The following is a 23,317-nucleotide window of genomic DNA, read 5'->3' as shown; positions in this document are numbered from 1 at the left end:
GCCGTCGTTAGCATTGAGAAGTAAACTCTACATGTTTCCATGTTTCTACGCTGTTCTGCCGTTTTCGGGTCCTCGCTCCACCGGCGGGCTTTTCCCTGCATGAAGTTTATTTTTGGTCGGAATGTTCCGGTGAAAATTGGAAACAATGTTTGAGTGTGTGATGAACACTTGAGCCAGATGGCTAATGGAGTGCCGTGTGTGTGTGTGTGTGTGTGTGTGCGAGTGCGTGTGTGTGTGTGTGTGTGTGTGTGTGTGTGTGCGAGTGCGTGTGTGTGTGTGTGTGTGTGTGTGTGTGTGTGTGTGTGTGTGTGCGGGTGCGTGTGTGTGTGTGTGTGTGTGTGTGTGTGCGAGTGCGTGTGTGTGTGTGTGTGTGTGTGTGTGTGTGTGTGTGTGTGTGTGTGTGTGAACTGCGTTAACTTGCGTAAAAAGGGTAGAATACGGGACCTTTAAACCTCAAACTCGAAGGTTTTTTAATTTATTCAGTAATTAATCGTTCTAATTTAGTCCCAAACTGCGTCACATGCGAGCTATAAGAGGTATGTATAATGTTACCATGGCAACCTGCTCAATTATCGTGGCTGGGCTCTGTCTGACTTGCTGGTTAAATTGGACCAGACGTAGGAAGACTGGGCCGTCCCAGGAATTAGACGGAGCCCAGTTCCATTGAATCCATGCAGTCTGGATCGCCTGTTTTTATCTGGTTCAATAATTAGAACCGTTCCCGTTGTGATCGGGGGGGGGGGGCGTCACCGTGGCAACCGCAGCACATCGATCGCATGCATGCAGGAAACACCAACGGGTCAAACGGTTAACAGCGCTGACAAACCACAATATGCGACCTTTGACCCCGACGAGCCTGCCACGCTGTCGGTTCCCCTGTGACGCTCACGATATAAGGAGGAGGAGGAAGAGGAGGAGGAGGAAGAGGAGGAGGCTGCACGGCGAAGGTTCAGCCAAATGAGCAACGTCTGCAGGGCCGACGTTTTATTGCGTTGTTGTTTATTGTTCACCAATAAATAGCGGTCTGGTGATCCGGTTCTGATCCGGTATTACTGCTCTGCTGTACTGACTGTTTGATTCTGATCCGGTTCTGATCCAGTACTGTACTGAACTGACTGTTTGGTTCTGATCCGGTTCTGATCCGGTACTGAACTGAACCGACTGTTTGGTTCTGATCCGGTTCTGATCCGGTACTGTACTGAACTGACTGTTTGGTTCTGATCCGGTTCTGATCTGGTACTGTACTGAACTGACTGTTTGGTTCTGATCCGGTACTGTATTGAACTGACTGTTTGGTTCTGATCCGGTACTGTATTGAACTGACTGTTTGGTTCTGATCCGGTACTGTATTGAACTGACTGTTTGGTTCTGATCCGGTTCTGATCCGGTACTGTACTGAACTGACTGTTTGGTTCTGATCCGGTACTGTACTGAACTGACTGTTTGGTTCTGATCCGGTTCTGATCCGGTATTACTGCTCTGCTGTACTGAGGATTCACGGCGCCGCTATTGGCTGACGACTTGCAGTTTTTATTCAACGGAAGGAAACGAGTCGATTCCTGATTGATCCGTTTGTCAATAAAGACATTTATAAACCAAATTTCAGGAACATTTTGTCGTGCGTTTCCTTCGTAGACATTTTTTAAACGTGTGAAAACCCGTTCGGATCGAGCCGTCCGGTTCTCGCGGTGAACGGAGCGCCGTTCCACCTCGAGGTTTTCGCTCCATCTTCATTACTGCTCTGTAAAACACTCCGGGCGCCGTCGCTGCCGGTTTATAGCCGGAAGCCGCGTAAACGCGTTTTATCAGGATAAACGTCACTGGAAAACCGTCTGCAGGGAGGAAAACCCTCTGATTGGGCCTGGGTACTTCCGGTTTGCCGGGAGCGTCGGCAAACGGGAAGCGCCCAGGCCCAATCGGCAACCTCCGGGAGCGTCGGCAAACGGGAAGCGCCCAATCGGCGACCTCCGGGAGCGTCGGCAAACGGGAAGCGCCCAATCGGCGACCTCCGGGAGCGTCGGCAAACGGGAAGCACCCAGGCCCAATCGGCGACCTCCGGGAGCGTCGGCAAACGGGAAGCACCCAGGCCCAATCGGCGACCTTATGATGGCTCCCTGTAGGATTCCGGGTCGAGCTAATGAAACGCCATGTGACCCGATGACGGGGGCGGGCTCTTGTGAGAATGTAACGCAGCGGAGGAGGAAGCCGTAATCTGGATGACCTTATCGACAGGACGCTATTATCTCCTAGACAGGAAGCCGCACTCGGGATCATACGGACAGGAAGTCCATCAGACGGGCTGAGCAGGGCGCGGCAACTCCACGCCGAGGCGGCGGCGGGACGTCGATCTCATTTATGGAAAACTGCACGAGAGGAATTCCAGGAAACGGATGCTTTCTAATCCGGAAACGCGTCCGAAGCCGTCTGAAGGCGGGTTGGGTTCCGGTTCTTCTGGCGCTGCCGGTTTAACGGCAGCAACCCGGTACAGCATGTCGTCGTAGTCCAGGTGTAAGGGCCACCTGAGGGAGGAGCTAAAGGGAGGAGCTAAAGGGGGGGAGGAGCAGCTGCTCCGGTTAACTCTGGGTTGAAGGAAACGGTGGCGCCTTCCTGCAGTGCATTATGGGATACATTGTGCTGTGATTTAAATCCTGTGAATGGATGACGCCGAGGAGCAAGGCATGATGGGAAATGTTGTGTTTCGGCTTGTTTTCTGACTCTCGTTTCACGGCCGAACCAAACGGAACCGAGGCGTCGTCGTTTTCCGGGCCTGCCGGGCTTCATCGGCGACAAAAGGACGCACGTCGCAAGGGATTATGGGCCGTTTGTTTTATTCACCACGGCGGATAAAACCTCTTTGATGCCCCGGCAGGAATGTTGAGCTCATGTTTTATTCATTCCACATTTAGTTCTGGATTTATCTGGGCCCGTTGGAGACGCTTCGGATAAACAACAAATAAAAACTGAATCGGAAAGAGTAAACGTATGATTCGAACCAGGCGTCCCCTGATTGGCTGCGCATCACCACGTGACTCTGTGAAGCCCCGCCCCCTAAAGGCTGGATCCCTTTGCTCTCATAATGCTGGTCTTGTAACCAGACCTGGATCCAGATCCGGCTCTGATGTGTTCTGGATCTGCTGGTGATGTCATCGGATCATTTTTGTCCAATCATTGGAGACGTTGTCCAGGAAGTTAAAAATCCGATGATTGTCCCGTGATGCTAAACGATGACATCGGATAAGAAGACACAAAATGAATTACGGATATTTATAGAGTCTCCTGACGGTTAACGACTTGTGATTGGTCGAAATGGGATGAAGACGTGTTTCGTCTTAAATTAACGCTGTAATGAGTCAAAGAGACGCGTTGACGTGTCCGGGTGAGGTTACCGTCAGTGGAAACTCACCTGCTGCTCGGCCCGACTGATTAAATGTTAAAAGGCTCGGCCACTCGTGAGACGGAGGAGGAAGAGGAGGAGGAAGAGGAGGAGGAACCAGCGGGGCGTTCAGGATCAGACAGCTGCAGGAAAATACGGACTCAGACAGACTGAGCTTTGGACATTTGACTGAAAGCCTGAACAGGATCGAAAACCGCGCGCGTGTGTGTGTGTGTGCGTGTGTGTGTTAGACGTGCGTGTGTGTGTGTGCGTGTTAGTATTCTGAGGACATGGTGCACACGCACGTCTATCAAATGTGTGTGTGTGTGTGTGCGTGTGTGTGTGCGTGTGTGTGTGTGTTAGACGTGCGTGTGTGTTCGTGTGTGTGTGTGTGTGTGTGTGTGTTAGTATTCTGAGGACATGGTGCACACGCACGTCTATCAAATGTGTGTGCGTGTGTGCGTGTGTGTGTTAGACGCGCGTGTGTGTGTGTGCGTGTGTGTGTGTGTGTGTGTTAGACGTGCGTGTGTGTGCGTGTGTGTGTGTGTGTTAGTATTCTGAGGACATGGTGCACACGCACGTCTATCAAATGTGTGTGTGTGTGTGTTAGACGTGCGTGTGTGTGTGTGTGTGTGTGCGTGTGTGTGTTAGACGCGCGTGTGTGTGTGTGCGTGTTAGTATTCTGAGGACATGGTGCACACGCACGTCTATCATATGTGTGTGTGTGTGTGTGCGTGTTAGTATTCTGAGGACATGGTGCACACGCACGTCTATCATATGTGTGTGTGTGTGTGTGCGTGTTAGTATTCTGAGGACATGGTGCACACGCACGTCTATCAAATGTGTGTGCGATCATTTGATGCAGCGATGGAGGGAATAAGGACACGCTTCACAGTCTAGAGGACATCTGATCTCGTGTGTGTGTGTGTGTGGAGACGCTCACTCTCACACGCACACACACGCACACACACACACTCGGGAAGCTTGTTTGCGTCTCCTGATCCACGAGAAGCTCCGCCCTGCTCCATCCGTCGTCTCCCGGTGATGTAGGATCCGTCATCTGGTCGGATGCTGCCGACACGGCGCCGGAAACGGGCTCCAGGAACTTAGAGGAGGACGTCGATGCCTCTCGTCACCATGACGACCAATGATTGAAGGTTAAATCTCTTGTAAAGGACGACCCCGGAGTCTGATGGACGTTTGACCAAAAGCGTTGCCTCTTTTCTGATTGGATGCTGGGACTGATACCTGGCCACTGCCAACTGGCGTGTGTGTGTGTGTGTGTGTGTGTGTGTGTGCGTGCGTGCGTGCGTGCGTGAGAGAGAGAAATAAACAGAACAGAGTCATTATCATGGTCACACTCTCACACACTCAGACAATCACTAGTATTGATTAAAGGCTCAAATAAACACAAATCCACTCCACGTATCGACTGAAACCAGAGATCAGAGGAACTACACATCACACACACACGCACACACACACGCGCACACACACACCTACACGCACGCTCCTTATGATGAAGTCACGGTATCATGATGTTTGGGTTTGAACAGAGGAGACTGTGTGTGTGTGGGGCGCCCGTTTCTTCCTTCTTCCGTCTGTCTGAGCCTGCTCTTCATCAGGCTCTTCATCGGGCTCTTCATCAGGCTCTTCATCAGGCCCTTCGTCAGGCTCTTCATCAGGCTCTTCATCAGGCCCTTCATCAGGCTCTTCATCAGGCTCTTCATCGGGCTCTTCATCAGGCTCTTCATCAGGCCCTTCATCAGGCTCTTCATCGGGCGCTTCATCAGGCCCTTCATCAGGCCCTTCATCAGGTTCTTCATCAGGCCCTTCATCAGGCCCTTCATCAGGCCCTTCATCAGGTTCTTCATCAGGCCCTTCATCAGGCTCTTCATCGGGCCCTTCATCAGGCCCTTCATCAGGCTCTTCATCAGGCTCTTCATCAGGCTCTTCATCAGGCTCTTCATCAGGCTCTTCATCAGGCTCTTCATCGGGCTCTTCCTTTAGCCGTTCTTGGCTAACATGCTAGCGCCCTAGCCCTCCGCTCTGCTCTTTGTGACTTAACTGTAGAGAAGAAGACGAGGACTTTGTTACAGTCGCTTTCCGCTCTGGCTCACGGATGCTGTTTTTCCCGAACCGAAGATAAGAGGCGGAATCTTGACATCGGTTCAGGCGAGGACGCCCGGAGAGCGAGAGAGAGCGAGAGAGAGCGAGAGAGTTATCTAAATCAGGATTGTGCGAGGCCGGTGAACAATAAGTGAACGTCCAGAGTTAGCTTTTAATCGCCCTGGTGCCCAAATATGACCTCTGCGTGACCTCCCTGTGGTGACCCCTTTACCCCCCCCCCCCCCCCAGCACCGAACCGATAATCACCCGAAGCAATCCTGCGGGTCGCACCCGGGCGTTGGAGTCACACGATCTGTTTTTTGTCTCCTGTTCTGACATTCATGGCTGGGATTTGTAGTTCGCTGACTCGGCAGCGTTCATTTCCTTCCTCTCTCTTCCATGACTCAGCAGGTATCGCTTTGTGCCCGTCCCCCCGTCCGCGAGGGACTCCTGCTGCTCTCCCTCCCCGTCAGGCTTTTATTTCGCGCCTCCTTTCCTTTCGTTCTGTCTAGAATCACGGCAACTGCGGTCGTTTCCATGGTAACAAGTGTTGTTGACATCTCGCGGTGCGTGAAACGGACCGCTGCTAATTCGACGTGGACGACGGGAACCGTGGAGCGGCGTCCCGCCGTCGTGAAGCTGGACCGCAGCCTCGCGTTTTATTTTGAAAAAATATATTTTGACAAATAAAAGAAAAGAAAAGAATGAATCTCCGGAAGGAGGGTTAGTTTCGTGCTGATAGCATTATTAGCATTATTGTAATGATTCATTCATTCATTTATTTATTGGACCCCCCCCCCCCCTCCCCTATTTGCCCCAGCCAATAACAGACTGATAATTATAAACAGACAGGTTTATTGATCAGTGAGGAGCTTCAGGACTCATTAACCCTTCAGTCCTTCCTGTCCGCTGAATATCCAGAAGACCATTAACTATGAGTCATCGTGTGTGTGTGTGTGTGTGCGTGTGTGCGTGCGTGTGTGTGTGTGTGTGCGCGCGCGTCTTTGATTAATTATTGGAACAAACACACCAAGTATGACTGAAGGTCTGTGAAACCCGAACTCGTTTAGTGTTGATTCTGTTCATGAGGAAACCCACGAAGAAGAGTCAAAGACTTTTAGTGTAGAACTGGACTATTATTGTTATTATTATTATTATTATTATTGGTAATTACAATAAAAACAATAAGATTTATTTTCCGTCCGATCCTGTTTAATTTTTTTTGGTCACTTAGATTTAAGAACAAAAACCTCTTAAACCAATTGAACGACTTTAGACCTGGTTTAAAGCCCCGCCCTCGCCCCCTAGAGGATCCAGAGCTGCACTGCAACCACAATGCCGACACGGCGTTCCTCCTCATCTGGCCGTGAGGCTTGACCTCTGTGGGGGCGACGCAGGAAGTCACTGATTGGTTAATGAGGCGATTTGCTCGCGCCTCCAGGCGACGTCATTCTCTCCAGAATAAACATCTGCTCGTCCACTTAGAGGCGAGACGGCGCTCCGTCGACGCTGCCGCTAATCGATGACGGCATCGGGAGCCGGAGCCGGAGCCGGAGCCGGGAGCGCGCGGCAGACCAACGGGATCCCAGCGGATTTGTCTCTGACATCCCAAGCGTCGGTCCAGGGTCGGGGAAAATCCCGATAATCTTCCGGAGCGATGTGGACTTGAGTCGGAGAGCTTCGGCTGCTGCTGGAAGGAGATTATTTCATCAGAGATGAATAAATAACTGAGCAGAAACATCATTAAAATCCCATCAGCCAGCGGCGATGGGATTATTGTGTTCCATTAATGAGGGCTGGAGGAACCGCTGGTTCGGATCCCGAAAAACAAACCTCAACAACTGCTGGTCGGACGGAGTGTTCCTGCTCCTCAGAGGATGAATCCTCATTAATCTGCTCCTCCAGCACAAGTCCAGTCCTCTTAATCTCTGCTCTAATCTAGTCCATCGCGGTCTAGGCTGGTTTAATCTAGATTAGTGTAGTCTCTTCTGGTCTAATCTAGTCCATCATGGTCTAGTCTGGTTTAATCTAGATTAATGTACCGTAATTGCTGAACTATTATGCGCACCTGTGAAAAAGCTGCACCCACTGAATTAAAATATATATATATTTTGTACTAAAATAAGCCGCACATATTCGTAAGCCGCAAGTGCATTAAGACAAATGATATTTAACGGAACACGGCTCGTAACGATATCCGCAGCAGGTCTCCAAGGTGAACAGCGTCTGGCATGTTAGATCAAGGGAAGTCGGCAAATCAGATCCGTAACTTCGGGATAAGGATTGGCTCTAAGGGCTGGGTCGGTCGGGCTGGGGTGCGAAGCGGGGCTGGGCTCGAGCCGCGGCTGGGGGAGCAGTCGCCCCGTCGCCCTCCCCTCTCCGCCCGTCGGAGGCTGCGCGGCGCGCGCGCCCGCCTGGCGGGGTGTCCCCGTCCCCCTTGCCCCCGTGCCCCTCATCCTCCGTCCGCGGGAGCGTGGTGCGGCAGGGGTGGGGACGCCCGGGAGGTCGAGGGGGGTGGGTTCCTTCCCCGCTACGCGGCGCGTCCGACGCCGCGTAGCGGATGGCGGACAGGCGGCGGGGGACCAGGTACGGCGGTCCGGCGGCGGCGACTCTGGACGAGCGCCGGGCCCTTCTCGCAGATCTCCCCAGCTACACGCAAGCGGGGCTTTCCCTCCGGGCGGGCGGGCGTTAATTTTGTAACGAAAGTGGGAAAATATACGTAAATTTGCCGCGTCGTTGCATAAACCGCAAGGTTCAAAATATTGGAAAAAAGTAGCGGCTTGTACACCGAGAATTACGGTAGTCTCTTCTGGTCTAGTCTAGTCCATCGCGGTCTAGTCTGGTTTAATCTAGATTAGTGTAGTCTCTTCAATTCAGTTCAGTTTTATTTATGTAGCGCCAGATCACAACATAAAGTCATCTCAAGGCACTTTACAGGATTAGCAGGGAAAGACCTGCAGGGAAACACAGAACCCAACTTGACCCACAAGAGCAACGGAGGCAAGGAAAAACTTCCCTTTAACGGGCAGAAACCTTGGACAGAACCTAGGCTCATGGTGGACGGCCATCTGTCTGGCCGGCTGGGTTGAGAGAGAGAGAAAGAGAGAGAGAGAGAGAATGGCAGGTCGGAGACGAGTCAAGGAGATGGATAGGGAAGTGATAGTGAGACAGAGCAGGAGCAGACAAAAACTAAATGCTAATGCTAGCGACGTGGACATCAGCCCTTTGGCCACAGGTCCAGGTTCTGCAGCACCACGGACAGAAGGACCTGAAAGAGAGAGAGGGACAAACAGCGGGAGAGAGCGAACAAGACTACGGGGAATAGAGACATATTGCACACATATATTTATAACATGAATAATCAGATAAAGGGGGAGGAGCTCAGTGTGTCATGATGTTAAGCCACCAGTGCTGCCTAATGACAGCAGATTGATTATACTGATTACTGCATTGATTAGTTATAAGCTTTGTTAAAAAGGAAAGTCTTTAATCTACTCTTGAACACAGAGATGGTGTCTGTCTCACGAACCAAAACGGGGAGCCGATCCCACAATAAAGGAGCTTGATAACTGAAAGCTCCGCCCCCCTGTCTGCTCTTGGAAATTTTTGGAACCACGAGCAGGCCAGCGTTTTGGGACCGCAGGGTCCTAGTGGGGCAATACGGGATAATCATCTCTGTAAGGTAAGGAGGGGCCTGGCCAGTGAGGGCTTTAAAAGTAAGTAGAAGGATTTTATATTCAATCCGTTCCCTAACAGGAAGCCAATGCAGAGACGCCAGAGCAGGGGACTATTTTTTCTGCATCTTTTCGGGTCAGTAGGTGCCTGACTTTTGAAATATTCCGAAGGTGAAAGAACGCAGTCCTTGAAATATGCTTTATCTGGGACTGAAATGACAGGTCCTGATCAAAGATTACCCCCAGATTCTTGGCAGTGGTGCTGGTGGACACTGAGACGCCATCTAGTTCAACTACAACACTAGAACAAACATTTCTGAGATGCTTTGGCCCAAGAACCAGAACCTCAGTTTTATTTAGATTTAATAACAGGAAGTTCTCGGTCATCCAGGAGTTAATGTCCTTAAGGCACGTCTGAAGTCTAACCAACTGATCGACTTTGTCTGGCTGAACGGACAGGTACAATTGAGTATCGTCCGCATAGCAGTGGAAATTTATGCTATGTTTCTTAATAATGTTACCTCTTCTGCCCTAATCTAGTCCATCGTGGTCTAGTCTGGTTTAATCTAGATTAATGTAGTCTCTTCTGGTCTAATCTAGTCCATCGTGGTCTAGTCTGGTTTAATCTAGATTAATGTAGTCTCTTCTGGTCTAATCTAGTCCACCGTGGTCTAGTCTGGTTTAATCTAGATTAATGTAGTCTCTTCTGGTCTAATTTTGTTGAATATTCTTTCTGCTATTCTGGTTCCGTGGACCCGACCAGAGACCCACGGGGGTCCTGTTAGACTGAACGGAGACGGCTGCGTGTCTGCCCAGCAGGGATTACTGCATATTTACCTTCACATAGCGTTAATCCAGAGGCACGGCGGATGGTGCAGCAGATGAAGCTTTTATCTCCATGTGTCCACCCAGATTATCTCTTTCTTTCTCTCTACCTGTTGACGATGGCAGCTGCTCCCGTCCCACATCCTCTAATCTAATCCCACGATAGCCCGGAGAGGGATCGTGACAGTCCGTCTCCTGACGCGTGACCCGTGTCCTCGTCCTCTGTAGGAGACGTGGTGGACATCTACCAGAGGGAGTTCCTGGCACTGAGGGAGCGCCTCCACTCGGCTGAGCAGGAGAACCTGCGGCGCTCCAAAGAGCTGAACCTGGTCCTGGAGGAGATCAAGAGGGCCATCGCCGAGAAGCAGGCGCTGAGGGACATCAACCGGACCTGGAGCAGCCTGTCCGGTAAGGATGTCCTGTTTGTCCAGAACCAGTCTGATCCAGTATGGACCCTGTTCTCCCCTATTCTGGTCTAATCCAATCTAGTCTGGCCTACTAAGACTACTACGGGACTTTCGTCTTGGACTTGGCCTCACCTGGTGTTATCCGGTCTGATCTGGTCTGATCTGGTCTAACTGTGTCTCCTGTCCGTCCTCAGAGGAGACGCGGCTGAAGTTATGGAACGTGAGCAGCAGTAAAAACGTCCTGCAGCTTCCCTCCATCTTCCATCATCTTCCTCACCTGCTGAGCAGAGAGGACAGCCTGCTGCCCGCCGTCCACGTGGGACAGGGACGCACCGGAGGTAAAGCGCCAAGACAGATGAGCACGAGACACACACGCACACACACACACACACACGCACAAACGCACGCACACACACACACACTCTGGCCCAGAGGACACCGATGTCCCCCCACAATAAAACAGATCCAACCAACCAGAGCGCAACGAGGTCAGTGTGCGTGTGTGTGTGTGTGTGTGTGTGTGTGTGTGTGTGTGTGTGTGTGCGTGTGTGTGCGTGTGTGTGTGTGTGTGTGTGTGTGTGTGTGTGTGTGTGTGCGTGTGTGTGTGTGTTGAAATGATTTTGACGTTCTTTTCCTGCTTCGTTCCTGACGATGCAGAGAAACAGATAAAACTAGAGCGAACAAACAGCATGAAAGAATCTTGTCTCACAATGTTAGAGACAGCCTTGGACCTGGACCGGTCCTGAATCTGTACCGGTTCTGGACCTGGACCGGTCCTGGATCTGTACCGGTCCTGGAACTTTACCGTTCTGGATCTGGACCGGTCCTGGATCTGGACCGGTTCTGGACATGTACCGGTCCTCGATCTGTACTGGTTCAGGATCTGGACCGGTTCTGGACCTGGACCGGTTCTGGACCTAGACCGGTCCTGGATGTGGACCGGTCCTGGATCTGTATCGGTCTTGGATCTGTACCGGTTCTGGATCTGTTCCGGTCTTGGATCTGTACCGGTCCTGGATCTGTACCGGTTCTGGACCTGGACCGGTCCTGGATCTGGACCGGTCTTGGATCTGTACCGGTCTTGGATCTGTACCGGTTCTGGATCTGTACCGGTTCTGGATCTGTACCGGTGCCTTATGGTGGCGGTTCTGACCCGGGATCCTCCCACCAGTCTAATCTTGGATGAAAAGCCGAATGGGCTGTGTGTATTTGCTGGAGGCGTCGCCCCGTGTGCCGCCCGGCCTTAAATGGCCTCCTGGCTCCGGGTACTTCCTGCAGATAGCTCCGCCCTGCTGCCGACCTCCTCAGCCAATCGGCTCTCTGTCTTCCTCGTCGCTCGTCTTCTGTTCCCCCTCCGTTGTGTTTTCCTAGTTTCCATAGTGATGGGCGTTCCCAGCGTGAAGAGGGAGGCGCACTCCTACCTGACGGACACGCTCAGCTCTCTGATGTCAGAGCTCAGCGCCGCCGAGAAGGAGGACTGTGTCATCGTTGTCCTCATTGCTGAGGTCAGTGTGTGCGTGTGCGTGTGTGTGTGTGTGTGTGTGTGTGTGTGTGTGTGTGCGTGTGTGTGTGTGTGCGTGTGTTTCCTAAAGGTCAGTGGTTATGCTAATGAGCGCCGACACGCAGAGCGATAATGTCAGTGTTTAGCTGCTGTGCTAATGCTAACCTCAAGCAGCTGCAGGAGATGATGGTGATGCGTGTGTGTGTGTGTGTGTGTGTGTGTGTGTGTGTGTGGGGGGGGGGGGGCAGTAACTGATGAAGGTCGTTGCCTGCTGTGATTTTAACCCTTTTATTGCTCTCATCTTCATCCTCCTGTCATCACATCTCAACATGTTGGTTTTATGTGGAGGCTCAAACAGGGGCAAACATTTTAGTCTGAAGGTGCCCCCCCCCCCCCCCCCCCAAAAAAAAACCCCTCTGTCTGTTCCTCGTTACCGCTGAGCTTCGGAGTTAGCGCCGCCCAGCCGGCACGTCCAGGCCGCCAAAACAAAGTCTCTGGCTGGGGTTCTCCCCCTCATGTGTGTGACCTCCCAGCCGCATGATCCGGTCCCAACGGGGGTCCGTCTGGGTCCCGATTGGACGGGGGCGAGGGGCCGGACTCTGATGTCATCGATTGCTCAAGTTGTTTTTGATGTTCCAGCGGGAAGGCGCGTGTGTGTGTGTGTTCGTAACGTTCACGACGGTGGGGGGGGCGGGGGGCGGGGGCGGGGGGTGTAACCGCATCCGTCCTGGTGCAGGTCGGCAGAACGACAGATCCGACGCTGGGAATGTGTTCTCGGGGAACCTGGCACCTTCTGGTAAAAGAGGCGTGGTCTTAAAACGGCTCCAGAGCGTCCTCGCTTGAGACGCTGCTGCCATCGGCATGGAAACGGTCCGCACACGACCAGAACCAAACGGCGTTTGGACGAGGATCGTTCCCAGAATGCTTCGCTGCGTGATTCCTGCTGTCTCCCATAAATCATCTCCTCCTTTGGGACGTCCCAGATGTTCGTTGTTCCTGGGAACGCCGCTAACCAGCTGTTTCCTGCGTGTCTCCAGGCCGACCAGCAGTACGCCACCAGCGTAGCGGACAACCTGAAGCGCCTGTAAGTCCAGGATGTTGTTTCTATGGCGACAGATTCTTCATGTCCTCTGTGCGCGCGTCATGTTTGATGTCGCCGTGGTCGCGAGGAGCAGCCCGTTACGCCGCGCTGATTCATCAGCCTGTAAAACGAGTCCTGGTTCCGCGTGTCTCCGGATCAGGTCCCGTTTCAGGGCGTCGCGTTTCATGCTGGAGTACGAATCTAACGTCCTCTTTGCGTGTCAGTTTCCCGGCAGAGATCCAGGCGGGCCTGTTGGAAGTCGTGTCTCCGTCCGTCCACTTCTACCCGGACTTCTCTCGGCTCAGAGAGTCCTTCGGAGACCCGAAGGAGCGAGTCAGGTGGGTTACAAGCCGTTACACAGGTAATCAGATTACTGCAATAACAGGAAAAGGGTCCCGAGTCCAGTCTGAACGGCTCGAGGTCGAAGGTCAAGTCTCGAGGCACGTACACGCTCGTTCTTCCTCACCTGGGCGTCCTTGTCAAGGCGACATCATCTGCCTCGATAAGTCGTTGTTTGTCACTTTGGACACGACAGAAAGACAAGCGGGAAAACGGATGGAGGTCCGACCGGGGGGAGGAGGAGGAGGAGGGGGAGGAGGCGGAGGAGGCGGAGGAGGAGGAGGAGGAGGAGGAGGAGGAGGAGGAGGAGGAGGAGGAGGAGGAGGAGGAGGAGGAGGAGGAGGGGGAGGAGGAGGAAGAGGAGGAGGTCCTGATTTTAGTCTGATTAAAGCGGATCAGCAGGTCCGTGGCGCTCGACCCGCCGGTTGTTGTCATTTGAGAGGACGGAGAGACAGAGGGTCCAAACAGGAAGTCAAACAGACAAGCGTCTTTTTGTTGCCTGGAGGACGGACGGCGAGGCTGATGATGAACTCGTGTAGCCCGAGGCTCGGACGCCAGCCTCTGGGCCCGGAGACCCGCTCTGGACTCGTCGGTGCCTCGAGGTTGAATTTTACGAGCTTCTTTCAGCTCTAATTGGGTTCTGGAGAATCGGCTGATTCTATCCGGCGGTAAAACGACTTCCTGTGAAACAGTTTAAACTGAAGGGGGGGGGGGGGGGCGGCCGCGGGGCAGGAGTCGGACGTCATTTGTTCATCACATGCTTCATGAAGAAGTCCTCTGTGTTTTCTGGGGGGGGGGGTCCATTTCAGATCAGTCGCACCATAAGCAGCACAGAGGGACTCGTTAAATCCAGCTTTGATATCAACCCCCCCCCCCCCCCCCCCTAAAGAACAGACGGGGCGGCCTGTGGGTCAAACAACAAGAAGCAGTTCCTTTTACCGTGACTGATTCTCTCTTTCTTCCTCTTCCTCTTCCTCAGGTGGAGGACGAAGCAGAACCTGGACTACTGCTTCCTGATGATGTACGCTCAGTCCAAAGGGACGTACTACGTCCAGGTAGGAGAGACGTGTTTCCTGTTCAGGCTTTTATTGTGAAACATCACAGGAAGTTCATTAGCGTAGTACGTTTGATGCGAGACATTATTCTTATTTTAGTTGCTGTTATAAATATTGAAGCCCACCCGTCTCCCCTGCCTCACTCCGCTGCTGTGAGAAGCGTTAAGAGCCCGCTGCAAAGATCCATCGTGAGGCTGCGGAGCGGCCGCCGCTCCGGATATTTATCCCAAACGTTGGATTTCTGTGTCACCCAGCAAGGATTCCTGATTCCGTTAGATCATTGATTCTTCTCATGACTATTCTCTCTCTTTTCCAGCTGGAGGATGACATAGTCGCTCGGCCGAACTACTTCACCACCATGAGGAACTTTGCGCTGCAGCAGCCGCTGGAGGAGTGGATGATCCTGGAGTTTTCCCAGCTCGGCTTCATCGGTGAGTTTTTAGCTTCACAATAAAGCAAGAGAGAAAATCTTTATGGAAGGTCCTCTGCTTCGAAATACACAGAGTGAAACAGTCCGGGTTCTCACAGTGAAACAGTCCGGGTTCTCACAGTGAAACAGTCCAGGTTCTCACAGTGAAACAGTCCGGGTTCTCACAGTGAAACAGTCCAGGTTCACAGAGTGAAACAGTCCAGGTTCACACGGTGAAACAGTCCAGGTTCACACGGTGAAACTGTCCAGGTTCACACGGTGAAGCAGTCCAGGTTCACACGATGAAACAGTCCGGGTTCACAGAATGAAACAGTGCGGGTTTATACGGTGACACAGTCCAGGTTCACACGGTGAAACAGTCCGGGTTACAGAAACAGTACAAAACCTGCCCAGCAGATTTCCATGAAAGGAAAACTCTTTCCCGTGTCTCCGGAAAATGTCATTAAACTTTCAGATCTTTTTTGGAGAACAGAAACAGACATAGTATTTAAAGTGAAATACCTTTCGTACCGTTTTTGATTCCTGCCTGCAGGTTATACGGGATTATTTATCCTGAGCAGAAAAAACAATCAATTATGTCATTATCTGTTACGCCCCCCCCCCCCCCCCCCACACACACACACGCACGCACGCATCGATCATCATTGTCTTAAATCCGTGACCCCCCCCCCCCCTTCTCCTCCTGCTCCTCTCCTCCTTGTCTCTCCGCTGACGTCGGAGCCCAGCAGGAGTTCCCGCTCTTCTCGCCGCTCGTCATGGTTCTGATTTCCCACACATGCATGTTTCTGAGAATCGCTCCCGCCGGTCCTCCTTTCTGTCCCGACCCGACCCGACTCGCCTGCCGGCGCCGGCTGCTTTAATGGATTTATCAGGGTGAAGCTGACTCACTGAATTAAATCAGTCGGGGGCCGCGGTGCTGGGGGGGCCACACTCTAAATCAACTGAATCAGGTCATTTTTGTGTGTATTTGCTAAGTTTAGCTTTAGCCCGCTCTCATTTTGTCGTGTTGCCTCATCGCACACCCGGCTCTCCAGAGGCCACGATGTCCAGACGGATCAGGGCAGACCAAAAAACGACTTCCTGCTGGCCTTCCATTTATCCCCCGTCATCGTTTCTGTCCGGTCCAGCTGTCCGGTTCCGTTTCTGACCTTTAATTCCCAGAGAAAGTTAAAGTCTCGGCTCATTGAGATCCAGAAACAACTGGACTGAAAGTGTGACATCATACCGTTGTGATGTCGACAGCTGTTGCAGTAAAACCCGCGGTTTGTGAAGGAACCTAAACTCTCCAGAGCCTCTAGAACCTGGATCTCCTGGGTCTCCAGAGGATCCGTTTTTATTCCTGACTGATCGATCTGATCTCAGGTCGGACTGGATCCTTATGATCTGTCACGGCAGGGAGTTGGATCCAGAATCTGACCTGGACCCGGGAACCATTCAGATCAGCTGCCCCGCTTGAAACTAAACGACCTCCTCTTCCTCTCGGACAGGAAAGATGTTCAAGTCTCTGGACCTGTCGCTCATCGTGGAGTTCATGCTGATGTTCTACAAAGACAAGCCCATCGACTGGCTGCTGGACCACATCATGTGGGTCAAGGTGTGCAATCCAGAGAAGGATGCGGTGAGTCCACCCACACAGGAAGTTGAACAGCCATTTCCTGCTGGGATGGTGTTGAGGTTCGGGGTTGAATGGACCGTGTGTCCGTGTGTCCATCAGAAACACTGTGACAGACAGAAAGCCAACCTGAGGATCCGCTTCAAGCCGTCTCTGTTCCAGCATGTCGGAACTCACTCCTCGCTGGCTGGGAAGATACAGAAGCTCAAGGTAACCAATGAGAGCCTTCGTCTGGCTCTGTGTTATGAGACAGGGCGATGACATCAGCAGGCTCTGGAGGTCAGCCAATGAGAGATTAAAATGACATTTGTAGGATTAGAATACATTAAAATGCTTATCTCCTGCAGTTGCTTAACTTATTTAAATTCCAGGCACAGGTCAGACTTTCAAATGGAAATGTGTTGTTTTTCCCCGGCGCCACTTCGACTGACGGACTCGGACTCATTTCCATTCTCACCGGACTTTATTTCAACTCTCTCTTTCGTTCAGGTTTTAATAGCTGACATCGATATTTAGGTCTCCTCCTGTTTTCTTGTTTCAGGATGTGATTTTAAAATACAATAAATCTCCGTTCTGAGTCTCACCTGGTCCCGACGGTTTCTAGTTCAGATCTTCTTTGACCTGGGGCAGACAGTTCTGTTTGCTAGAACACCTGTGGAGTATTTTGTACGATTATCAACCTAAAAGACGACGACTATGCATCTGAAAGACATAATATGCTTTTTATTATAATATATTATAATATAATATGCGGGTCTGGGTAGGTAATCGGGTCTGGGTAGGTAAACGGGTTGGAAACAGGATGAGCTTTAGTCAAAGTTCAGTCAGTAGTGATGAAGATTGAAAGCCTCCGCAGGCGTGCGCTCGCTGCGGCGTTCGGGAGCAAACGGCCGGACGCCACGGCGGCGGCTAGCAGCTCCCGGCCCGGCGCTCGTCTCTGATTACTGTATTAAGAGCGATGGCCCGGTCGACTGGAGCTGCAGTCTGATCCAATCAATGGGCTATTGATCCGGCCGTCCCAGACCAGCGCCTCTTCGATGTGGCGGTTGAACCACAGAGGCGGGGCCGAAATGTTCGCCGTGGTTTGAAAAGAAAATCAGTCAAAGTTAAATGAAAGAAAGCGTGGAGGTAAGATTGTTCCGTCCTGGAGCGTAAAGTCAAGAGACGAGGTCTTAAATGATCTCTGCAGGGCAAACATGAAATAAAGAATATGAAGGTACATTTAAAGCGAAAGCAGTTGGTGCTTCGAGTCCATTGTCTGAACCCACTGAGGTTCAGTCCTTTGAGTTAGCCGCTAGCTGCCGCTAACGGTGTGACATCATCGTGAGAATCGCACCGCTTCCACACCCACAGTGATGAATAGACCCTCTCGTGACTCGACTCGAGGAGATGTCACGACTCACGCAGAATAGGACTCCCGTCACGTCACAGCAAAGTAAAGCAAACATCCGGAGCTGCTTTTCCTTCTTCAATGTTCTCAAAAGAATCCTTTCACCGGAGCGCCCACCCAAACGGGAGGTAATTAAAACCACCGGCGTTCCCGTTAACCTGGATCAAACTGGCCCCGGTTAGAGGTAGCAAACGCTCGCCCTTGTTTCTTTGCTGAAGCGAAGCCGGATTAGTGGCTAGCGAGGCTAGCGAGGCTAGCGAGGCTCCTCCTGTTGACTCCTCAGTAGTCCAGAGAGGAGATGCGAACACAGTAGACGGTAACTCCCACCCGTCCGGAGTCTCTTCCTCCCAGCAGAAGCACAACCTCGAGCTCAACCAATAGATCCTTGAACCTGACGATCTCTTCCAGGATAAGGACTTTGGGAAACAGACCCTCCATAAGGGTCACGCTAACCCGCTGGCCGAGGTGACGACCAGCCTGAAGACCTACCAGCACTTTACCCTGGAGAAGGCCTACCTGGGAGAAGACTTCTTCTGGGCCTTCACCCCCGTGGCGGGGGACTTCATACGGATACGGTTCTTCACGCCGGTCCGCATCGAGAGGTCAGTTCCAGGCTGGGCGTGATTTGTTCCGGGCCTTACTTATTTCCTTGGGATTCACTAGAATGACTAGAGGTTCCACGGTACAAGGTGTGAGGGTTGCCGGGTGCTTCCTTCAGCACCAGCAGGAGACGGTTTTATTCCGCTTGCATTGATCCGAGTCTGTCTGTTTTTGCCTCAAAGGTATTTCTTTCGGAGTGGAAACATCGAACATCCAGGAGACAAACTTTTCAACACGTCAGTGGAGGTCCTGCCGTTCGATGTGAGTCTTCAAACCCGATCGGTCCAATCACAGATCACACGACGTTCCTGGTCTCTGTGGTCGACTGTAAGACGAAGGCTTATTCAAAATAAAAGACACGGCAGGAGGCAGGGACATGGACGGGGAGGGACAGGACAGGACAGAAATCACCTTCAGAGGGGGAGAGCAGGAGCAGCCGGCATTTAGAGCAAGAGACGGTTGCCAGGGTAACGCTGACCGGGACAGAGGAGTAGAGGCAGATGATAAGAAAGCTTGATGGGAAAGAAGTTTGAGGAGATCATCAGGAGGAAGTAAAGGCAGATAGACTTCTGGACTAGTGAGAGTCCAGACCAAGATGACGGCGCCGCTGGTTCTGATCGACCGTTCCCGGATCTTTGTGCTGGTGTGGTTTTCCAGAACATCCAGGCAGACAAAGAGGCTTTGATGGAAGGGAGAGAGAAAACGCCAAAGTACCATCGGACAGAAGACGGGTTCATCAGGATAGGTGAGTGACGGCACGTTGGATCCTAATCTGATCAGCGTCCAAATAATCTGATCGATAGCCGGATCCTTGACCTTGAAACGTCTCGAGAGCGTTTCTTTCCCGTCCCGTGGAGATACGGGGTTATTATTTATCCGTGGAGGGAGCGTCGAGGGAAGGGGGAGGCGGCTTGGATTTGACTTCATGAATTACCAGCGGCTCTTTATCCCCTCCATTAATTTTTCAGAGGAGTCGCCGGATCGATCTGGAGGGCTTCTCCTTTGCTCTATTAATTTCAGGATGACGCGTTCGGCTGAAACGGCGAACCCGAGCTCGCTATTCCGCCCGCCGATGACAAGTCTACCCTCGTGTCCGCGCCGCCGTTTGCGCCAAAACGCTTTTAAAAGTTCCGTTTCCTGCGAGTTTATTCATAAATGACGTCACCGGCCGTGACACAAAGACACCTGGACAATCATTTAGGCCGATCTATATTTAATCTGAGAGATTAAACCCTAACAAATAAAGATAATGTGGATCAGGGGATTATTGTCTTCCGTCTCATCTCGACAGCTTCTGAATGGAAACTAGAATACAGCACAATAATATCAGGTGATACCCCGAGATAAACAACAACACAAACACCCCAGACGCAGATGAAGGCTGGGATCGCCGCGGCAACGCTACCTGGAAGCGTCAGTGCCAAAACAATAATCCAAATGAACAAATAAATCCTCCGAGGGATTATCGCTCTGCGGACATGAAGTCAGGCCGACGCCAGCGGGAGGACGGATGGAGGCGGATGGAGCAGCGGCAGGAAACATCACAGAACCACAGGGGTCAGTTAATGGACTTCAGACAAATGGAGTGGGCCCCAATAACCGCTAAAAACCCTGCAGATCTGCACCCGAAGCATAAAAGAACCGCAGCTATTCAACAACAACAAGGGAATAAATAAATAATAACCCGAGAAGGAAATCTCCCGTCAACCTGCGACAGCAGGAAGAACACTTTATTGTGATTAAGTACAAATGACAGATATTATTTCCATAAAACTGTAAAGAGAGAATAACATGATGGTGCAGATCCAGATAAGAGCGGGAAACAGCGTGATGCTAACAGTCAGATGCTACCCAGCTAGCATTAGCATCAATCGATAGCAGTACCAAGCCCAAACCTGAAACCTAAACCATGAAATTATTGCCTGAAAATCTACGTTCTGGAAAAGAGGTTCTTCTAACGAATTTGTCAAAAAACAACAAAAACAAATTGTATATTTGTGCTTTCATTTGTTTAATTTTTGCATGTGTCTGATTGTATACATCAGGTTTAGAAAAAAATATAAAACTTCTGATGTAGAAATCTCAAAATCCTGAAAGGCCGAGTGGATTAAATGTGAAACACTTGGCTTTAAAGGGTTAAATGGGTTTTAAAGGGAGTTTGCAAAGCATTCTGGGAAATATATGGCGCTCCAAATAGACAGAACCTTCTCCTGAAAGTCACTGATCACAGCCCATGTAGTTTATTGATCTGATTGATCATCATCCCCAGGAACCTTCCAAAACGGGATCGCGGAGGGGGAGGTGGACGCCACCTTCGGGCCCCTGGAGGCCATGCGTCTCTCGGTGATGACGGACTCGCCCGTCTGGGTCATCCTCAGCGAGGTGAGACGTCTGGGTGAATGTCGGGAACTGGATTCATTCAGGATTTTATTCACAAACGACCTTATTCCAGGTCGGATCTGAACGAGAGGTTCTGATCCAGACTCGAGGATTCGTTGGGGTTTTTATTTTAATAGATGGTCGGGGGTTCTGTGGGGTGGTACCAGTACTTCAAACGGGCCGCAAGCATCTGATCCATCTTTGACATTCAGGAGTTGTTTGAGGAGATTGTTGGGATTCTTTCGAGGTCAGAGATTAGATCGGAATCAAAGCATCCGGATCCGGGCCTGTGATCGTCGACGCTGGAGGATGTCAGAGGGATTTGACAGGAAGTTCGGAGTTCTTACCGGTTCTGCTTCTCTGGTTTCCCTCAGCTCTTCATAAAGAAGGCAGAGTGATGCTCTGGTCCCCCCCCCAACGATACCTCAGACCTGCTCCAGTCCTGCTACCCAGAACCCCACAGCGGTGTCACAGCGCCGCCATGTGGCCGGACCTCGCCCCTGCAGGGCTCCTCACAGACGGACTGATGACTGCAGGGTGAGCAGGAATAACCCGCCCGATTCAACATGCAAAAGGAGGAATTCCTCTCAAGCAATGCTGTAGTTATTCCGGAAGCGTCTGTCTTTACGTGTACATACAGTGAGCCTCCTCACAATCGAATACACTGGTAATTGTGGCGCCGTTGGCGAGAACGCCGCACAACGTTTGCGGATGAAACTGCTGCATCAAAAGGCTGAAAAGCCTCTTTCTACCTGTCGGTCCGGACCTTTCTACCACTGCTGTCCCACCAGTACACGCCCCCCGTAGCCATGTGTGTGCGTAGAGGCGTGCGCGCTCCTGTACACCCCCCCCCCAGTGTGTCCACGTGAGTCTGTCGTTGCTGCGCGGGGTTCACGCCGCCGTTGAGCTGTTTGCCTTAACACAGACGGAAACGAGCCCCAGACGAAATATGTAGCCGCAACAAATACCCACAATCCTTTGCTGCAGCCTCGGACCTTCTCGCGTCTTCGTGGCTTGAAACTACTGACTGACCGCTGATGTTTTGCTTTTTTGAAACGACGTCTTTGAGGCCTTTTCACGGACTTCTCTTCTCTGCAGTGGAGTACTCCGATGTTCTCTACAATACTACACAGTACTGTAATGTCCTGCACCGTACTCTAGTTTTCACGGCTGTGCTCTATTGTACTTCAGTGTACTGTAGTTTTCCAGTGCAACAGCGGTTTTCTTTCTTTCTTTCTTTCCAGTCTCTCATCGACTCCTTTGATAATAAATACTATAAATGATAAAGTTCCTCCCCTATTCCCATTTTCTCTCTTTCTCCTCCACATGTCTGATCACATGTCCAAGGAGAGAATTCTTTCATGAATACGCCCCTCAAAATACTAATGATCCTCTTCGCTCCAGTTGTCCTCGCCTTCTGGATTTAATCCAGTTTGAAATTCAGTTTCTGTAAATCCGTTGACTTTTTTTGTCCTTTAGTTCTGGGATAGCTCGGAGAGCTTTGTGTCATCAGTTTGATTGTTGGCTGTTTCATCACCTGCTTCTTCCTTGTTGTCACCTGGAACACTGAGACGGATGATCCTATTCCAGTTTTGGGAAGTCTTTACAGAAACCAGGATACTGTGGCGTGTAAACTCCAAATCCAGGTTCCTCAGAATGTATGACAGATAATGAAAAACACACACATCAGAGTGAGGGAGAGAATATCCAGATTTTCTACATTCCCTGAAAGCATCATAACCGGTGATGCGTCCACAATGCAGGAAGAGCCGGCCTCATGTCTAAATATGGACAGTTGGATGCTGTTAAAACTACAAATCATTCGTTTTTTCTTTGCATTTATTAACTTTCAAATCCAAAGAAGAGATTATTAACTAAAGGGAAATAAATAAGCAACTAAAGGGAACAAAATTAGTCATTTAAAAGAACAAATTAGCAAAGCCTTTCCTCCTTTTTAAGCGTCATTTATACAAACGTTCCGATGGAAAACGGGCCAAACAGAACTTCACCTTCTCTGATTTTAACTTCCAGAACCATCCCAACATCTTTTTCTTTAAGATTCACTGGAATGCATTGCTTGTGTTTGTCTTTTGTACCCTTTAGATAAACTCTATTTAAATGAGCTGAAACTTCTATCCAATCTGTGAATTGTAATAAAGACAGAAATTTAAATGACTTTTTGTTTTGTGGGGCTCTTTCATGTCAAGCTTTGGCTTTTCGGCATTTGAATTTCTTTTTTTTTTTTTTTTTGAGGAAGTGGTGCAAAGATTTCTGGGAATGTCATCAGCTTTCATCAAAAAGAAAATGATGAAATGCCGATGCCACTCCACTGCTAAGGAACTGATAAATCACAGTCACGCTGTGAAGGAAAGAATGTTCGGTTACTTACGTGGAATACTTGAAATTGTGGTTTCACAATAAAAGTCATGTCTTCAAATGCAGACATTCATTCATGTTAGAGAGGGTTCTCAGATAAAGAGAACATGCATGCAGCAAAGTCCCAACAGGAACAGAGCAAAGCTACTTAAATGACAGGTGCCCG

General features: G+C 50.9%; 1 protein-coding gene across 2 annotated transcripts in view; it reads left to right on the top strand.

Annotated features, from left to right (window-relative positions):
• mgat4b (alpha-1,3-mannosyl-glycoprotein 4-beta-N-acetylglucosaminyltransferase B) overlaps positions 1-23,212 on the top strand; it is a 27,761-nt gene extending 4,549 nt beyond the window's left edge. Inside the window, exons 2-15 of one of the 2 annotated variants that reach the window (XM_068740076.1) lie at positions 10,210-10,389; positions 10,583-10,726; positions 11,760-11,893; positions 12,927-12,973; positions 13,195-13,308; positions 14,289-14,364; positions 14,681-14,795; positions 16,282-16,412; positions 16,509-16,616; positions 18,205-18,398; positions 18,579-18,657; positions 19,054-19,141; positions 20,666-20,778; positions 21,150-23,212. In XM_068740076.1, the coding sequence (XP_068596177.1) occupies positions 10,210-10,389; positions 10,583-10,726; positions 11,760-11,893; positions 12,927-12,973; positions 13,195-13,308; positions 14,289-14,364; positions 14,681-14,795; positions 16,282-16,412; positions 16,509-16,616; positions 18,205-18,398; positions 18,579-18,657; positions 19,054-19,141; positions 20,666-20,778; positions 21,150-21,173 (1,547 nt within the window). In that variant the 3' untranslated portion in view covers positions 21,174-23,212. Of the gene's footprint in view, positions 1-10,209; positions 10,390-10,582; positions 10,727-11,759; positions 11,894-12,926; positions 12,974-13,194; positions 13,309-14,288; positions 14,365-14,680; positions 14,796-16,281; positions 16,413-16,508; positions 16,617-18,204; positions 18,399-18,578; positions 18,658-19,053; positions 19,142-19,364; positions 19,653-20,665; positions 20,779-21,149 lie in introns of those variants that run through there. The other variant, XM_068740075.1, reaches the window with a different exon arrangement.
• Positions 23,213-23,317: the final 105 nt, after the last annotated feature.

This window comes from Brachionichthys hirsutus, chromosome 6 (genome assembly GCF_040956055.1).
Source record: "Brachionichthys hirsutus isolate HB-005 chromosome 6, CSIRO-AGI_Bhir_v1, whole genome shotgun sequence".
NCBI classification, from domain to species: Eukaryota; Metazoa; Chordata; class Actinopteri; order Lophiiformes; family Brachionichthyidae; genus Brachionichthys; species Brachionichthys hirsutus.
This window is presented reverse-complemented; position numbering and strand designations above follow the sequence as displayed.